This window comes from Carex rostrata, chromosome 11 (genome assembly GCF_964058835.1).
Source record: "Carex rostrata chromosome 11, lpCarRost1.2, whole genome shotgun sequence".
In the NCBI taxonomy this organism is placed as follows: Eukaryota; Viridiplantae; Streptophyta; class Magnoliopsida; order Poales; family Cyperaceae; genus Carex; species Carex rostrata.
The window spans coordinates 3,901,082-3,919,856 of record NC_135928.1 but is presented as its reverse complement, the minus strand read 5'-3'; the positions used below and the strand labels follow the sequence as shown (position 1 = coordinate 3,919,856).

Here is an 18,775-nt window from a genome sequence, read left to right as displayed (position 1 = left end):
ACTATATGCAAGAAAATAACTTTATGTACTTCTTTAGAAAAAAAGCAAGCGTACCTTTCATTGTTGTGTTTCTGTTTTTGTATTCTTGTAGCCGTAAAGTATGGGACATATCTTTTGATCTGTGTACCAACAACCATTGGTTGCCGGTATTGGCATTGGGATTGCTTATGCATGATTGTGTGCGCCGTTTCAGCTTTAAAATCTTGAATTCTGAATTTTTTTTTTTTTTTTTTTTTAACTTGTGCGAATAATCAGGGCTCAAGTCAGGAATGCTTCAGTAGTTACTTAATTATAAAATATTATTTATATATATTGAAACTTAATTGATTTTTTTTATATATAATTCGGTTTTTTATGAAAGATTAAATGTGTGGTTGTAACTTAAAGAGTTAGAATTTCATTCTTGTAATTTAATTAATGATCACACATTATACATTTTACGTTTCAGCTCCTCAATTTAAAGTTTATAATTCTGCCCATGTGGATAATATGAGCTATCTCCATAATCCCGACTCTTCATTTCTCTACAATGATAGACAGGCACTGAGTGGGTAATGGCAATGGTATTATATCATGAGGAGGGATCAAGTTACAATAATTTTTGAGTTACAACAATCATTTTCTACATTTTTAAAGTCCAAATGGTCGATCCAAACCGTTAGATGTGATCTCTACAATAAAATGTGCATGGAGATCACATCTAACGATTTGGATCGACCATTTAGACTTTGAAAATGTAAAAAATACTTGTTATAACTTGTTGTAACTTATTGTAACTCAAAAATTGTTGTAACTTGATCCCTCCTCTTATATCATTTCACTTTTGCTTAACCAAATTATAATTACAATGCTTTAGTAATAATATCAATCTTTCTTGGTGACAACTGCTGCCTGGTTCTGTTAAAGTTGCCCTATGAAATTTGAAATATATATATTTATTAGATTGAAGCATCAAAGGGTCAGATCAATTTTTGTTCAGGTTATCGTAGGTTTTGTTTTATTTCATGTACCGAGTCATTTGTTTCGATGTCGTCAATTTTACTTCAGATCAGTCCACTTGTACCAATTCAGATGCGAAACAGAACTGAGACGGGAGTTAAAATTTGTGGTTCACACATGTATATATGAAGAGGATACTATAGTTATTGTAAGAGTTATCTTTCAAATACCTTCAAATGTTTTTTGTTTACCACACATTTTACCACTGTGAATAGTTTCTTTGAACTGAAATAAACAAATGAGCATTTCTGTCCCGGCCAATATCTTAAAACCCAAAAAGAACAAGAAAGTCGCTGAATCAATGAACCCATCCCAGACTGGCCCGCTAGTCTATGGAACTGAATCATCTGCGCCTCCCGCACAGACAGGAATTTTCTGTCCCCAGAGTCACTGCGTGTGGATCCGAGATGGACCCTCAGTTCAAAAATTAAAAGTGACCGGCCCCACATACAGTGACTGAAGGGCAGAAAATTCCTGCACCCAGGAGGCAGAGGATTCAGAATCCTAGTCTATTTGCAGCTAAGCATTAGCCTCCCAGGCTCTCCCTCTTTCTTTCTCTCTCTTTTTTTTTCCCTTTTTCCGAAGGAATTATAACACTAGTCCGGATCCTAGTAACTCAAATTTTGAGTTTAAATCTGGACCGTCCGATCAGAATCCAGGCCAATCCGGTGCAAAGAATGCACTGTGCCCCTAATATTCGCGCTGAACAAATCGGACGGTCTGGATCTAAACTCAAAATCTGAGTTACCTCACGATATGAATTCATTATATCACAATTCACAAGTTCACAAACCTCCATTCTTTCTTCTTTTTTAGTTGCATCCGTACCGCAGAACGACAATGCTTACGACGGATTCGAACCCTAGATGTGGTCTACCTGCTACGCGTTCGCCGTTGCACCCAGATCACCTACCCTCTCCGAGGTAGCTAAATTGGTGTATAGTTGATTCAGCATCGATAGTGACGAACTTGAACTTGAAAAATTAAACAGCAGACTAGAAATCAAGTAATGCATGATGTTATTTTCATGGGCACTGATTGTGAGAGTGAGAAATTCAATTGCTCAAATTTTATGTTTTCGATAGCAATTGTTGGTGTAAGGCTCTTCAATTGGATGATCCCTAATCATCTAATATTGTCGTGGTTTGGACTGGATTGGGTTTTTGTGACATTTATTGGTATTTGGACTTAAGCTCATATGACAATTTATGAATATCGGATAATTCATTGTTGGGTTCATAGTAGTTGTTTTATACCATAGGGTCCAAAAGCCGATCTTTGTTGCTCGTCAACAGTTTAATACACTTGTATGAACATCTCTAAACACCTTCGAATAGTTAACTGTGTAACCTTTAAATTTATTTGCAAGAGGAAGGGACTTCCTAGAGGTAATCTTTCAAATGTCCTAATTTTGAGAAGACGTAAACTTGTTCAAAAAATTTCTTACACTGAGACTTCTAAGTCATTGTGTGTCTTTGAACATACCCGTATTTATATGCTATCTTATTTTTGCACACCAGATTTTATTCTGATGTGAAGATAAAAAGCAAGGAAGTTGCCCTCTTGCACGCATAAATCGGCACAGGTTGCTTGTTGGTGATCATGTCTTGTCTCAGTCTCTGGCCACACTAATGGTAATGCATCTGAATTATGATGCTAATACACTTATGTTTTTTTCCTTTACACTGATAACAAAATGTGGTCAAACTAGGCCCACCTTATTTGGATTATTTTCCATTATCCATACTAGCATTGCTGGGCAAAGGAGCTTAGTCTTACCTTTTGTATTTGATTGAACTTTCATAGTACAAATTTCAAATGGATTTTTTGTTGGAGAGAGATAATAAGGCTCTTGCAAATGTCAGTGTTAAGCTATAAAGAATGAACAAATTTGGCAAACTAGTGTTTCTTTATTTATGTATTTCATTGAATGGGTTATAACTTACAGGCAATTTATTGCCTCTTTTCTCCTCATAATCACCCGTGGGGAAATTAGTGCACAGCTATCGTTTGTGGAGCAATTTAAGAGGACTTCTCCATACTGAACAATATTAGGAATTTAGAACTAAAGGTTGTCCTTTGTCATGTCACGGTTCGTAGATTTCAATTGTAAGGTTTCAGTGTAGTGAGTCACCTATATTTATTTTTGTAATACTGTGTTCTTTATAGTGGTCTATGAAATATACAATGGTAATGGGTTGTTAATCACATAAAACCAGCCAACTTCACGTGATTTGAATGGTTTTTGTGGCCTTCAAACTTCTAATAATGCGTTCAGTACTTCTGGGTTTGTCTGGAATCTCTAATACGCCAGCTGTCGAATCATTTCATAATTGGACAGTTACATTAGATAATAGCACTGTAATGCGACCGTTCGAAAGTGAATTTTACCTTTGATACCCTAACCCCTAAACCCTAAATCTGCCAATTGGAAGGGCTTTATTAGTGGGCTTTGGTTTTATAATAGAATCTGAGAAAAACATTATCTTTTACTTCCATTGTTTTCTCACTCTTAAGATTTATTTAACTCTTTCCTTCTCTGAGCTTTTATCCCTTTGGAAGTACATCCGAGATCTCAAATCTTATTTTCCAAAATACAACCTAAATATCCTTTTTGTCTTCCTTTCTTATTTTATTGCCAATAGTCCGTATATTATGGCAAGTTCTTCAACAAATTCCAACTCAAGTTATAGTTCTTCAGAGCTGGAATACTTTAAACAACTTGATGAAACTCTTTGTCCTGATTTTGATTCCAATTCTGATTCTGATCTTGAATATTTTAAAAAACTAGACGAAGATCAACTAAGTTTACCAAAAAAAATCTCTAGGGCCGTCAAGAAAAAGAAACCTAAATCTAGCTCTAGATCTGCCTTATCAAAGAAGGGAGGCAATAAAAAAGGAAAACCCTCTGAAAATGCTGTCGGCTGTGTTTTGGGTTCTGAACTCACAGAGGAACAGTTTAAACAGTTCCTAAAGAAACACAAACATCTAGAAGAGACATGGCTGTGCCGCCTCCCTAGCAAAGACGAAGCATACGCCTCTGACGATAGTGTCACGATCGGAGATGAATGTTGTGAGCAAAGAAAGATGCGGTACCGATTTGGGGAAAAATGTTGAGAAGAGAGGAAGGAAGGAGGAGACGGGCAGCCCGTCATTTGAAATTGAAGCGCTGCAGATGGGACCAGCAATAAGGGAAGAGACCGTTCCTTTATTTGAAACATCAGAATGGCAAGTGGGGTCGCCCTCGTTCGAAATGGAGATGACTAACGAAGCTGGGAACGGAGAGGAAATATCAGCAGTCGGTTAGAGAAGTTTGTTACTCTCTGACATTGCTCTAGCTTACGTGGCAACTCGCGGTTCATTAGAATGATCCGTTGTATCTTTTACCAAATTACGTTGTTCTTTTACTTCGCCTATATATAGGCTATAGCTGTAACCGTTTGGATTATGTCAATTTTAATGAAAACCATCTTTTTCACCTCTCCTTTCTCTATCGCCATGGTTATCCATTTTTACTGAGATTCGTCCAAGAAGCTCTAATTGGGCTCAATTGCGATTTCAGAGTGTATCGTCAGATCTCGTGTCTGACAGATAGTGCTCAATGCATCTTTACGAGATGCATTGAATATGGTCTCCGATTTCCAGTCAGGTCTTTTATAGTAGATCTGATTAGATTTTATGAAATTTCTTCTTCCCAAGTTACCCCTCAAGGTTGGAGGGTCTTGGCTCTGTTTTCCTGGGCTTGCGACCAGCAAAACCTAAAGCCCACTTCAGAGCTGTTTCGTTACTTTTACCAACTCACCAAAAACCATGGCAGCAAAGGATGTTTTTATACTTTCTCTAGACGTGCCCAAGAATCTATCACCAAAAACGGGACTTGCCGATGAAAAAAGGGGTTGGAAGTTTGAATGGTTCTTCTAATCTTTCAAAAATGAACACATCGAAGATTTACCTTTAATGAACAATGGGTGGGTGATCCTCCAAACATTTAGTGGCATAAACAGTCTGATTAAACTCAAGCTCACTGAGGATGAGTGGAAGTTTGTCAACCATGTCGCTGCTAATCCTTTCGAGGAAATTAATTTTGTCTGGAAGAACAAGCTTGAAAATAAGGAAAATGTCTTTCTTTGGAATACCGTGACGAGGTTGATATCCCTGACAGTTCAAGAATTGTTGTTCCTTTTCCAGATGCTCAGATGAAAGCAGTTCTCATTCCTGATGCCTTGAAGGGATCCTCTAGTCGCCAAACTCCCCCAGAAGAAGGTTCTAATTTTGCTTTGAATTGTATTCTTATGTTTTTTTATTATTTATAATCATTTCTAGAAAAACAAAAGATCTGTCTTTTATTTCAGCCGTTTTTGTTCTATCTACAGACAATCAAAGAACGAAGAGGAAGGCTCCGATACGCTGTTGAAGGATTCAGGGGAGAGTTAGCTCAAGAACAATACTCAGCTGGGTATATTCTCAAGGGATTTAGTGATATTTTTTTTCTCTTTAGCTTGCTAGATAAGATCTTGTTGTATTCTAATAAGGATGAGCTTTGCATCAAGGTTAGCATTTGTAATGGTTGTTTTACCATTATTTTTGGCACTGTCAACTGGTACACTTTTGCATTAGTTCTTGCTCTAGTTTATTTCTCTCATGTCTGTGGCCTTGAAGTGACTATTGAGCTGGAAACATTGTAAAATTGCCAGACTTAGCTTTCCATTTTCATTTCAATGTTACAAGACTGTTTTGTTTGTTCTTTTTTTTTTTTCAAAAGAAAAGCCTACTTTTGCATAATTATTTAAGGCATTATGTAACAATGTACGAGTCCGAGTGTTTGACATTAAAGCTCCATTAGTTGACATTGTCTTGGCCTTGTAGAAAAATAATCAAGAAAGAAAAGTTTTGCTCTCACGCAACATTCAAATCCAAAATCAACAGAATAAAGAGCCAAGAGTTGAGAAACCTAAATCATGTATGATGGTAGTATATCATTACTTGAGTTTTTATGTCAAAACTATTTGAGTGTCTTACATCCCACGCCATGACAGAGGATGAAAATACAAGCATTTGATCCGTCCCCTTGTAGTCTTGATCCAAAATTTCTAAACATTGCTGTAAATCCTAGACAGAAGGTGGTCGGTTATAACTTAAAACCAGCATATTTTTGCTTCCTCGTTAAATCTACTGCTATATTTGTCGCTAAAATATTTATTGTAAGGTAGCAGCAACAAACCCCAGAAACCCACGGACCAAAATTTCTATTAAATCAATTTAAAACAGGATCCTTATCAGGTGTCCCATTGGGAAGTTGCATGCTAGTGATATCCTCCCTAGGCAAATGATATAGTGTACCATTAGTTGCCTCGGTCGGCAAATCTGAATTTCCCACTGAGGCTAGCTCTGCATCAGAAGACTGCTGTAGCAGAGGCTTCATTGATTTGCGGTTTTTTCTTAAGGATAGATAGATAACTGCTACAACGTAAATGAGCAAGCCTAGAAACCCAAAAATACCTGCGAAGACCTTTGAAACAGTATTCAGCCCACTATGAATTAGGAGCTTTGAAAAGCTCGATGTGAGGTAGTATGTGTTTATGATCATGATGAAGGAGCCTATTATCCATGTGAGAGCTGCGATCTGCATAAATCAATATGGTGCCCCTGGTGAGAGAGTCGTCAAACAGTACTATAACTTTTTGGGCACTAGAAAAATAAATAAGGGTAAGGGCTCTTTGTTGATTATTCTGACAAGGATCATTTTTTCAAAAACTTTCAGCCTAATATGAATGATTAAGAGTAACTTACTATAATTGAATTTTTGTATTGCCCCATCTTGGTATTACTGCTCGTAAATTTTAGGAGTGGTACTAGAGCGAAAGGAAGTTCAAAAGATAGTATCATCTGCATTGATATATATATCATTAATTGATATTGATATATGGTAAGAAAAACTTTAATACAAATAGTAGATAGTAAAACTACCGAGGCAATGATTATAAGCTTTCCAGCTGCAGCAGAGCCTCCAATTATTGAGACAATGAGGCTCGGTAAAATTGCAAGAGTTCTTGTAAAGAAGTTTCTTTTCCATGGTTTCATCCTCAGATCCAGAAATCCCTATAAAAGAACAACAAAGAGTATTGATTTTGTGTCTGAGAATATATTTTCAGGTTGCATTTAGCATCAAATTTAAAAATTTAGTGACAAGGAGTACAAATTTCTAACTCATTGATGGAGAAGTTTTAGTTCATAGTTCATCCAGAGCTGCACAGTTTAATTTTATAGGCGGGGGGGGGGGGGGGGGGGGGGGGGTGGGGGAGGGATTGAAAATATTGGTGCCTGCACAAATTACAAAGTTGAAAGGACAAAAGTGCAAATTTTCAATTTATAGGGCGGACCTGGCCCCCTCCCTTTACCTCTGATGCTACAAGTGAAGTTTTAACATAGCCAAAGTTTCTTTATACTCTCAAATTATGGTATAGAATTCAGATTTACCTGCATGACATATTGGCCGGCGTAAGTACCAGTGATGGTTGAGCTCTGACCAGATGCCAATAAAGCCACTGCGAATAATTTTGAACTCCATGCCCCCAACACATTCTACAACAATAAAAACAATTAAACTCTTGCTACAACTCAAGGGTGAGAAAAAGAAGGTTCTAAAATTCTCGAGCTTCACACATCTTGCATAATTACAAATATCAAACCCCAGACAATTTGCAGAGGCAAGAAGGCATTTTAACAATATATACTGCAAGAAAAAAAGAATAACATTAGAAAATATTATGGAACCTTTAGTAGAAATGAGGCCTTGTTAAGGTCGAGGTCATCACAGTTGGCTTGATCTTGCTGATTTAAAGTGTCCGAGCCGCACACGGCCCCACTGACAGAAATGATTGACACATTTATGAGAAATGCTATGGTAAGTGCAAATGCACTCTCTAATGTGTAAAATGTGATTGCCTCCTGAAAATTGTATAATAAGCAAGTCAAAATAAATTATTAAAGTTTTAGGTAGACCACAAAGTGCCAAAGTAGTTAATTATGCAAGATAGTAAGGACAAACCATGTAAAAGTGGTTTAATTTCTGGGATTTTGTGCTTGCTATCTTTGTTCAAAGGAATTTGCTTTGTTAGGAAAAAAGTATTTTATAAGTTCTTCTATAACAAGGATCGTTTTGTACATGTAATGAAAATGTAATGTGAATTTAGGAATTTATGACAAAATGTTCTTATGACTTGAATGAAGGATCTTCTTATGACTTGTAACAATTTTGGGCTTGCAAATAAAATGTCCTTTTTCATTTAATAAATTTAATATATTTTTGGTGGCCAAGGCATACTTGCCTTCAATAAAAAGAAAATTATTAACTCATCTGTACCAGTATTTATACAAACAAGCAGATCTGATGGTTCTATCCTTAAATATAGACTATTAGTTTACCTTGATTCCACAGACTGATCGAGGCACTTTTCTCGATAGCACTAAAGCCGAATGTAGAAAGAGGTTATGCCTACATTAACAATTTTAGCAAAAGGTGGAATTAGTTTAAGGTGTGCCCCTGCAAAGGATTGAATTTCAATTATATTCTGCAAAACAGGAAGGGGGCATCATTTGCCTGATCCTTTATGTAGGGGCAGACATGATGATGCCAACATCTTATAGAGCTAGCCTGATATATCACAACCATGCCTTCCGCATGAAATTTTCCCAAAAGATAAAAAATAAACAAAAAATAAATGTAAGTTGGGCTTACGGCATGACCATGGCACCAAGAAGAGAGATTGCCAAAGCAGTTGCACCATTTCCTTTGAGAGATGGTACAAACAGACCCCTTAAAACCTCTGATGCATTCGGTTTTGCATAAGCAAATTCAACGAAGAAACATGCAGCCATGAGAAACACCAGACCCGATATAAAAAGTTCGAGCTTTCTTACCTACATCAAAGTGATTTTTAGGAAAACACCAAAGATTTTCCCATATTATTAATAATTGCATAAAGCCCCTGTTTTATCATTATCTGCAATAAAAAGCAGCTCTGTAATGTCTCTACTGTGGTCATAACTAGAAGTAATTCTAGAGTAACTATGAAGAAACAACAGACCATCAAGTGCACAATAGGTCAGCTCTTTGTTTCTTTGAAACAATAACTGCAACTCTTTGTTAGTTTGAATTATCAACTAAGTACTAAATCTTTCATAAATAATAAGCAAGCCAAAAAAAAAAAAAAAATGAAAACCAAGCAGCACCTACTGGTGACATGGTCCAGCATGCCTCAAATCAGTGAGATAGTAATTTGTGGTACAAACAATATCTTACTCCGTATTGTTGCAGTAGAAGGAGCATAAGGGTGCTGAGACCTGTTACGAGAACTCCAATCCATACCGGTAACTTAAAAAGCATATTCAGTGCAAAGGCAGTACCAATTACTGAAAAGGTAAATTTGAAAACAGCTGAGGATCCAATGTTGCAAACTTAATTAAGAAATTGCACTGGCTTAATTTTATTTTCTTTTCTGGATCTCGGCTTTAATTTGCTATTGACTGAAACCATACCATTTTGGATCTCTACTTTAAATTGCAACTGATCGGAATGGTATAACAATAAATAGGAAAAGACAAAGATGAGATACCTTCAGGAATGTCACACGCGATGACTGCCAGCTCAGCGAGCATCCATAATATAAAATTAGGTACCTTTTCATATTCTGCTCTACAATGCTCAGCCAAATGCTTCCCTATTTTTCCATAAAAAGAGAAAAGTATCAAAAATGAACATCTACATAGATGGAAAAGGTGTATCTCAAGGAGGATTTTTCAATTTTTGTTATTGGACAAAAGCTTTAAGAAAAGTCAAATTGCAAATACCTGTTACAACTCCTAACTTGGCGGCAAGGGATTGTATGACAAGAGCAGCACAAGAGGCTAAAAGTATAATCCACAGAAGCTATTACACATAAAGAAATTGACGGTTAATAATTTAAGTCCACATACAGCGTACAATAGAATACAGTTCTTAATTCAGAAAATACATTCACCTCATACTTGTATTGGGCTCCAGATTGCAAGTCAGTCTCAACTGAAATGTCAGGAAAAAAAAAATTACCCCTGCTTATTTTCAGGAATTTATATAAAGGAAAAATATAAGTTAATTGGGGGGGAGAGGCATAAAACTTTACAATTTCCAGGATCAATATATGCTATGGATACCAGAAAACCAGGACCCATATACGCAAATAAGTTCTTCCAGCTACTTTTCTGTTAAAAAAAATTATCACAAAATTAGCATGCATAAGACGAGTGCATCTAATTATTGAGCCTTTTAAGGTAATGCGCTTTCTTATGATTCAGCACCATTCCGGTCAGCTCAAGTCTGCATCTGCTGACACATTAGTTAAGGCACCCAAGCAACAGTTTTTTGGCTGCTGAATCAAAAATAAAATGGTCCAGATTTCACTTCAATTGTTTTTGGGTGGTTTAGTTGATCTTATTTGAACCGTCCAATTTAGATTGGACAGAGCAAGTGCAAATTGCAGCTCATCACTGCATAAATTTTGTGGCCAGTGGATGTGGTGTCCAGTCAGCTCTAGTATGGACCACGCATTCTATCTTGACAAGTTTTTCTCAGGATCTTTGGCTGAAAACCCTAAAACCTAAATGCACCAGTAAAGTTTAGTATAAATATCAATGCACAATTGGTAATGGACTTCCCTTGACGACTATCTTCTCATCAAAATAAACACCCTTTCAAAATATTAAGGAAACTGGCCCCAATATGAAATGAGAATAGAAGGAATAGGTGGTACCTCTGAAATAACGATTTGATCAACATCTATACTATCAATTAATGGTTCACTATGTCCATTTGAATCAGACCTATTTGCATGGCTGCTGATAAACTGCGGCGGTGCATTCCTGGCCTCCCCTGCAGTGCTCATGACTCTTCCTCTGTCTCTCTTACTCTCTGCCCCCCCTTCTATCCCTCAGTAGATCCTAGAAGAAGAACCTTGAACTTGCTAAGTTGATCTACTCAGCAATTTATGGGCAGCTTAAAAGGTAATGATGTGACACTGTATAAGATATGAGAGAATATGCTAGTTTGAAGAAAGGAAGCAATTAACGGTTGAGATTGTACAAAAATTAAAATGGAATAAATTCCAAGAGAAAGTGGAAGTACCAAGTATAATACATTAGGTTATCACGAGTTTATATAATTGTCACATGATCCCATATGGTAGAACAAAGTAACATTTATTAATTAACATAGAGAAAAAGGACCAATTTCTTACAAGGCACACAAGTTGTCTAGAGGTAAGGAATCAGAATAATTTTTATTGGAATAAACCACAAAAAAGGGACAAGACTATTGGAACAAGGTCCTAAGAGGAGTGCTACTTATACTGTAGTTTTTATTCTCATTATGGCTCAGTTTCCACTTGGATGAAATTTAAGATCAATAGAATCTTAAGCTAAAAACTTTTATCAGAAATGTAATTACGACTAAATCAAAGAAATATTAAATTTCCATTGGTTGCAACAAGAAGTCCACAATTAATGACGCAATTCTCAAGCTTTCTAGGAGACTTATTCCAAATATTTAATCCCCATTTGATTGGAATAAGTCCACAATGACGGAATTCTCATGCTTCGTGAGAGACTTATTCCAAATATTTAATCCCAAAACAGTCGATGCTGTCCAAAAATTATCAACAACAGCTGATAGTAAACAGTATAATGAAAAGAAAAGAATCTATTGCTTTAATTAAGATAATATAATGTTGAAATAAGCCATCAAATCCGGGTTAGAAAAAGTTATAAACCCCGAGGAATCTACGCTCGTTAGCTTTACGTCTGAAACCATGCAAGAGAAGCAACCAGTACTGAGCAATAGATACAAAGAAAGAACAAGTTACCTTAATTAAATTTGAGAGATTTATAGAGACGGAGAGAGAATAGCGCTTTGCTTCAGTACGCTCTGCTACCCCACTCTTTACCTCTCCGCCGCTTGCTTCTCTATCTCGTCTTTTTATCACCACATGCAAAGCGATTAAATAATCTAAATTAATGGTAATAAATCCACCGTTAATATGAGCATCAAATTCTCTTTTTTTTTTTGGCTTTTTCCCAAAAAAATCATAACATATCAACACCAAAATTTATAAAAGAAATTTTTTATATGAGAACCAAGATTAGAGATAAAGGTAATAAATTCACCGGTTGATTTGACGTGAGCTGCTGTTTTCTTACTCTTCTGTTATATTTCCAAAGGGAGCGCTTCTAGAAGACAATTTTTTCAGTTTCTCTGCGTTATAAATGGTTCGGGTCTTGAGGACAGAATTCATGAGATATCTCAAACTTTGCGTGACTTTATGGAAAATCCCAACCGTTTAACTACGTTCTGCACGAATCTCAAAGCACACATAATACTGACCCCCTACAACACCCCCGAATAGGCACCGGACACGTCGGTCACGCAAAAGTTGAGATATCTCAGAGGATACGCACTCTTGAGGACAGGCCGGACCCAATTAACCCTATCAATGCCGTTGGATGAAGATCGTACGTTCAAACGATCACCAGACAAGTTCGGGGACCATCGAAGATCCTTCGCGTCTGACTCCTGTCAGTCTAATATTTGCCGAGTATTCCCAGCCGATCAAAAGAAATCCGGAACCTGAAAGATACAGAGGACCCGTTTCGAGATTCGTGTCATGATAAAGAACAGTCCGGATTTACTCATTTATTCTCAGCTAGACCGGGGGATACTGGCACACAGCATACTGCAATACTGCATATAAAATATCAACTTTATACGGGGTTGGGGACTTGGGGTTATTTTATATTCCCGCCAGATTTAAATAATATAAATAAGCGATCTGAATCTCATTGTAATTTGTACCTGGTTAGGTACAGTCTACAGACCTTAGACCCCGACTTGACCAGTGAGACCCGGAGAAGACATACACTGATTAGTGATTACATAAATAAATCATAAATGCCAGGCGAGACGAAAATATGCATTTATTGCTTTGACTGACTACATATATAAATGATACAGGAGAAGCTCGTTGCCTGCCGAAATTTTTATTAATAGGAAATAAAATAAATAAATATCCAAATTGAAGAACGCTTTTGAATTTTTTTGAGATATAAGGAAAACACGATGATTAATCACGGCCTCTGGCCGTTATGGTTTATCACGGACAGGATTAGCGATGTTAATCACCGTACTTATTAATTAACTAAAAAAAAAAAAAAAAAAAAAAAATAATCCTGGCCGTGATTGATAATCACGGACAGAAATTGTCTATGAAGTAACATCATTTGCCTATAGTTTGCTTGGCCGTGATTGATAGTCACGGACATAATTTTTTTTTTTTTTTTTTAAGTTAATATGTGTGATTAGCATCGCTAATCCTGTCCGTGATAAACCATAACGGCCAGAGGCCGTGATTAATCATCGTGTTTTCCCTATATCTCAAAAAAATCCAAAAGCGTTCTTCAATTTGGATATTTATTTATTATATTTCCTATTAATAAAAATTTCGGTCGTTGCCTGTGTTCCTGTTTTTAATCAATTGTTATGTTATAAAATCTTCAATACTAATAAATGTGCTCTAAATATTATAATCAACTGGTCCGTGAATTATACGTAAACAAATATGCTGAATTCATTTACAATTCATTGTGTACGCCTCTTTGTATTTTTAAAATTTGATCTCACTTTATGTTTATAAAATTAACAAAACTGACTAAATTTCTCTTAACATTGTATTGGATTGGCGCATAAATATATGTGTTATTTTTTTTTTTTTTGGTTCTTCCATGGCCCGTAGGCCTACAAAATCTCCTCTATCTCAAAAATTGATTCTGATGTACTCCAATTATCTCACCCATACATTTTACCCTGTGTTGCTAGCTTATGTGCTATAATTAGGAGATGGGCTACGGTGAGTTGCGAAGTAAAACGCGTTTCTACTTCACGTCGTATTTTTATTTTGAAAGTCCAAACGATCGATCCGAACCGTTAGATGTTTAATCCATATTGAAATGTGCTTGGAGACCAAATTTTACATTTTTTTTGAATTTTTTTACTATTTATTAAGCATTTTTGAAAATTGTTGTTTTGCTGTGAACAGTAAAAAACAGTAAAATTTTTTGGACCATCAAATCAGCGACTTTCAAAATTGCTTAATAAATAGTAAAAAAAATTCCAAAAAATGTAAAATTTGGTCTCCAATCACATTTCAATATGGAGAACAAGATGAACAGTTCGGATCGACGTTTTGAACTTTAAAATCGCAAAATATGAGCGTGAAGTAAAATAGTTGCTTTACTTCGCAACTCACCATAGCCCATCTCCTATGATTAGGTTTTGGTCATCTCTTGAGATTGGTTCACTTGTTTGGATTGACCATGCCTACTATACATCCTCATATGATCTCCAATCTTGTATATTGGGCAGTGTACCAGCAAGTGAAAACATTGTTTCCTTTGAATCCGAGAATACAGTCCCCACACCATTTGCCTTATGCAGTAGTAGTTTGTACCCCTCTAAGACTGCCTTTGCTTCTACCTGTGCTAGGTTGACTGCCTGAACAGCCTTTGAGATCCAGTGTACTACCACTCCATTGTGCATTAGGCATACCCCTATTCCAGCTTTGCCTTCCTGCTCTCAAGACCCATCTACAAGGCACACAAAAGGTTGTACCTGTTGACTGTGAATCCCTCATTCCTGTTGCATTGGGGGTGTGACTAATCTCCCTTGAGCTAGTCTTCTGATGTTGCATGAGTCCAGTTCCTTTTGATAATATCTTCTACATAGCTCAATCGTTTACTTTTTGCTCGCATGCACAGCTTCATTTCTCAACCTCCATATCGCCCATGCCGTGCAAACAAAAGCACACTTCTTGCTCCGATAACGATTGTGCCAAGAAGGTTACAGTATCTTTGAAGCTATCAACCAATGATTCAGTTCTCAATGGTACTGTGGAGACCAACCATGCCCGTTTAGCGAATTCGCAGTGGAAGATGGCATGCATCACCATTTCTGATTGTACCCCACATAGCTGACATAGGTGTGATGTATGTCGGATCCTTGTAGCCAACACAGCCCTTACTGGCAAGGCCCCATGAACTGACCTCCATAAGAATAATTTTAATTTGAGAGGCAGATTTGTACCCTTCCACACCCACTCCCATAATTTTCTATCTGTCCCCTGCATGTTTATCCTTCTTACGAGCTGATATATTTTTTTAACAGTGAAGGCACCATTCTTTGCATAAGTAAATAGTAGGGTATCACAAGCCGGGCTTTGGGCAAGTTGGATTGTGTTAAGAGTTGCAATTTGCAAAGCTCTCACAAACCCAAATTCCTACTCTAGTTTTTCAAAGATCCATTGACGGGTTAATGGGTCTAAAAGGGTTGATACCTTAGCATGTCTCTGCTGTCCTGAGACTGCACGGTACAGTTGCCACCCTAGCGCCCATGACTGTGAGTAAATTGATATGTTTGCTCCATTCCCAATCTTTCACACCACATGGATTGCCATCAAGGGTCTGAGGGTCATGAGTTGCTTCCAAAGTTTTGAACACCTACTTCTCCTTTGAGTGGACCAGAGAGCTCCCCTAGGGAAATATTTCGCCTCCATAGCTTGTATCTATTGGTCCTCTGATCCCTCAGCCATCTTCCATAAAGTTTTAAGGACCAAAGTCTTGTTAACATCTTCCAATTTTCTTAACCCCAGTCCACCCATTCCCTTAGGCGTAGTCACCACAACCCATGCTACATATGCAAGGCTTTGTTTATCATACCTCCCCCCCAGAAAAAATTCCATGTAATTGTCGTGAGTCTGACAATCACCTTTTTTGGAATCAGTATAGTACCCACGACATAAATAGGGAGGCTATTGAGCACCTATTGAATGAGCACCAATCTTTCCGCGTGAGACAGAAAATTCGACTTCCAGTGGTTGAGCCTCATTTCACACTTTTTCAATTAAGTAGTCGAAAGCTTTATCTCCTTCCACCGTGATCGGGCAGCCTAGGTATTTTTCTTCAGAAGTTTCCTTACTGACCCTTAGTCTACTTGTGAGGATCTCCTTACTCTGCTGCATCGTATTTGCCGAAAACCAAATTTTTGATTTTGCTTCATTTATGCTCAGACCTGAAACACTAAAACTCTGTTAAGAGTAGAGATAAAGTTAATTACCTCCACTGTGGTAAGTTTCCACATGAGTAGTAGGTCATCCGCAAAAAGGGAGCAAGTCAGTGGGTTCGATGTTCTGGCAAGCTTAAGACCACTTATGAGGCCCAATTTCTGGTTGAGGTTAAGGATTTGAGCTAAGGGGGTCCATAGTTATGATGAACAAGTACGGTGACATGGCACATCCCTGTCGTAAGCCTCTTGACAGATTAAAAAACTCGTCTCCACTGCCGTTGAACATAATAGTGAACTTCGCCGATTTCACACATGCTTCTATCCATTGACAAAATCTCGGTGGGACCCGTAGAGAGGCAGAAGATGGAACAAGTAGCTCTAATTTAGTCTATCAAAAGCTTTCGCCAAATTTTCTTTTAGAACAAATTATTGATCCGCATTAAAGGATTTTTTGAAGCTATGTATGATCTCCCTCAATAGAGTTATATCTCCCCGATCTCTCGCCCTGGAATAAAAGCCATTTGGGCATTGGAGATAATACCATTCATCAGCGATTGCATACGTTTAGCGAGAATTTTTGATATTATCTTGTAGACTAGATTGCAGACACTAACTGGGCGGAAGTCAGTGACTTTGATCGGTGACTCAACCTTAGGTATGAGAACCAAGTTAGAGTGAGCAATAGCCGATTCCATTTTAGTCGATTGGAAGAATTTCAAGACTTCTGCTGAGATTATTGGGCCAGTGCTACTATTATACCTGGCCCGGGCGATTTTGTTGGACCAAGGGCATGCACAGCCCAATAAATTTATGCCTCCGTCGGGGTCCTGTCTAGGTCTACTACCGTTGATTGGGGAATTTTTGCAATTTTCCCCTCCAACTCCCCCGTTAAATCCTGAAGCAGATTTTGCTGAAACATAGGGTTCGCTGCATAAATTTTCTTGAAATGTGTCACAAACTCTTTCCTGATTTCATTTTCTCTCACTCTATAGAGATAAATTAAACTTGATTGATAGAGGACAAAATTTAGTGACCACTGGTGAAATTTATCCTTTTTAATTTGTAAAAAAACAAGAGAAATGTTGTTGTGTATTTTAGGTGTAGATATTTTGGGTCTAATTCTTACACTTTTTCTTTAAATTTATAAACGTAAATACACAAAGAAGATTGAATTGCAAGCGCACAATCTATCTTTGTAGTAAATAAGGTATCGATCCAAAGACTAAGGCAGTTGTAATCTCTACTTAAACTAAATTAAATCTAAGTAAATTCAAATAAGTAAATGGGAGGTTTTGTAGCAAAGTAACTAAATTTGGATTCAATACCCGAAGCAGTTGGTTTGTAACAAGAGGTCTAAGGGTTTTTGGTCAACAATCACTTGATCATTCTATTTACTTTTGGAGTTCTCTAAATTCATGTTATTGTCTTGATGGGGATTATATCTACCTCCTAACATCTATCTTTTGTAATTCATGTCTTCACATTAATATACCTCCAGCCTAGGTCTGTCACTACCTATTTGGATTCTTTAATTAAAGTCATCTACTACTACTTGGTACTTGTATTTGGTAGACTTCTGATTAACGGATGTAATCGTACATGTGGTTTCCCATAGCTTTCCATATCGAACTTTTGGTTCCATGAATCCAGGGTAAACTAGATTTGGTCCATCTAACCTATTATCCCTAAGGTGATTTGTGTACAATGAAAGGGTTTCTTCTATACCAACGCAACCATAGAGACAGGAGGTACTGTCACTACCTCCGCAAGGTCCGGTTACCAAAACACAATCATGCATGACTCACAAATATAAAATAGAACCAAACATCAAGCCAAAATAATCATTATAAAAAGAACATCCAAATAAATAAACTAACACAATTTCACGATACAACCTAAGCCCTTAGAGAGGAAATTAGTCTCTCATGGGTGCAATCACAAAATTAATAACATCCATGATAGAAAACAAGTAAACTAATACAAGAAAAATAAGATAATAACAAGAGAAATAGAGTACGCCAATTTCCAAGTTACGCCCCAGTTCTTTCTTGCAAGCTCCTCGAGATTTACTAAGTCCTTCAATCCTTCACGCTTTTGATTCACTTGAGAGATAAGATAGATGGAGAAGGTGATTAGGGTTTGATGGAAGAGAAATGTGGTATCCAAAGATGAGTCTCCAAATGGCTGCCTACTACCTTTTATAACCAAATTTGTGACTTGGGGAATAATCAGGCGCAATCTGAAAGTGAATCGGGCGAAGATCTCGTAATAAATTCACAAAATCTACTGAAATTCTAGCTGATGCCGCCCAGGGTGCGACCTAGTCAGGTTGCGCTGTGAAAAGAGATGGAGGTGTGCGGGCAGGGGTGGCTGTACCTTCACTCGCAAAAGCCCACTATATTTTGGGTGTCATTCTGCCGAGGTGTGCGGGCAGGAGTGCGGGCAGTGGTGGCCACATAGGGGGTCGCACTAATGTGATGTGGTTGTCTTCTGACACTTTTGAGAGGTGTGCGGGTCGGCCAGGCTGCACCTTAGGCCGCACAACCTCTCTGACTCGGCTGGTTTTGTTCCTTTTTATCAAGGCTTCTTCAAAAGTGGATACGGTGGCACCAAGTGCCTCAGAGACCGTTCCAA

At 37.4% G+C, this 18,775-nt stretch overlaps 1 protein-coding gene and 2 long non-coding RNA genes across 5 annotated transcripts; 2 read left to right on the top strand and 1 right to left on the bottom strand.

Annotated features, from left to right (window-relative positions):
• The first annotated feature begins 1,821 nt into the window (after positions 1-1,821).
• On the top strand, positions 1,822-5,817 carry LOC144561905 (uncharacterized). Its single transcript, XR_013513938.1, has 4 exons — positions 1,822-1,922; positions 2,520-2,633; positions 5,188-5,262; positions 5,373-5,817. It is a non-coding gene; the product is annotated as an uncharacterized LOC144561905 (long non-coding RNA).
• A 145-nt stretch (positions 5,818-5,962) lies between these two features.
• Positions 5,963-10,928, bottom strand: LOC144561903 (metal transporter Nramp3-like). 3 transcript variants are annotated; one of them, XM_078311006.1, is made up of 14 exons: positions 10,788-10,928; positions 10,336-10,406; positions 10,161-10,234; positions 10,020-10,060; positions 9,850-9,928; positions 9,615-9,719; positions 9,302-9,411; positions 8,738-8,919; positions 8,425-8,494; positions 7,774-7,947; positions 7,477-7,581; positions 6,967-7,098; positions 6,790-6,885; positions 5,963-6,622 (listed from the first exon to the last, which is right to left on the bottom strand). In XM_078311006.1, the coding sequence occupies exons 3-14, from the start codon at positions 10,207-10,209 to the stop codon at positions 6,254-6,256; spliced, it is 1,512 nt and encodes a 503-aa protein (XP_078167132.1). In that variant the 5' UTR covers positions 10,210-10,234; positions 10,336-10,406; positions 10,788-10,928; the 3' UTR covers positions 5,963-6,253. The 3 variants fall into 3 exon arrangements, with proteins under 3 accessions (XP_078167132.1, XP_078167134.1, XP_078167131.1); XM_078311008.1 differs by having other exon boundaries at positions 10,336-10,403; XM_078311005.1 differs by lacking the exon at positions 10,336-10,406 and having other exon boundaries at positions 10,161-10,239; positions 10,788-10,924.
• LOC144561904 (uncharacterized) lies at positions 10,835-12,207 on the top strand. Its single transcript, XR_013513937.1, has 3 exons — positions 10,835-10,967; positions 11,931-12,048; positions 12,183-12,207. It is a non-coding gene; the product is annotated as an uncharacterized LOC144561904 (long non-coding RNA).
• Positions 12,208-18,775: the final 6,568 nt, after the last annotated feature.

What these genes read in the sequence shown, in the direction of transcription:
- LOC144561903 (XM_078311005.1), bottom strand. Translation starts at nt 10,919, where the DNA reads ATGAGCACTGCAGGGGAGGCCAGGAATGCACCGCCGCAGTTTATCAGC. An exon ending in GAGCCCAATACAAGTATGAG is followed by an intron (nt 9,929 to 10,019) that starts GTGAATGTATTT and finishes TATGTGTAATAG; the next exon opens with CTTCTGTGGATTATACTTTT. An exon ending in AGCTTATAATCATTGCCTCG is followed by an intron (nt 6,886 to 6,966) that starts GTAGTTTTACTA and finishes ATATCAATGCAG; the next exon opens with ATGATACTATCTTTTGAACT.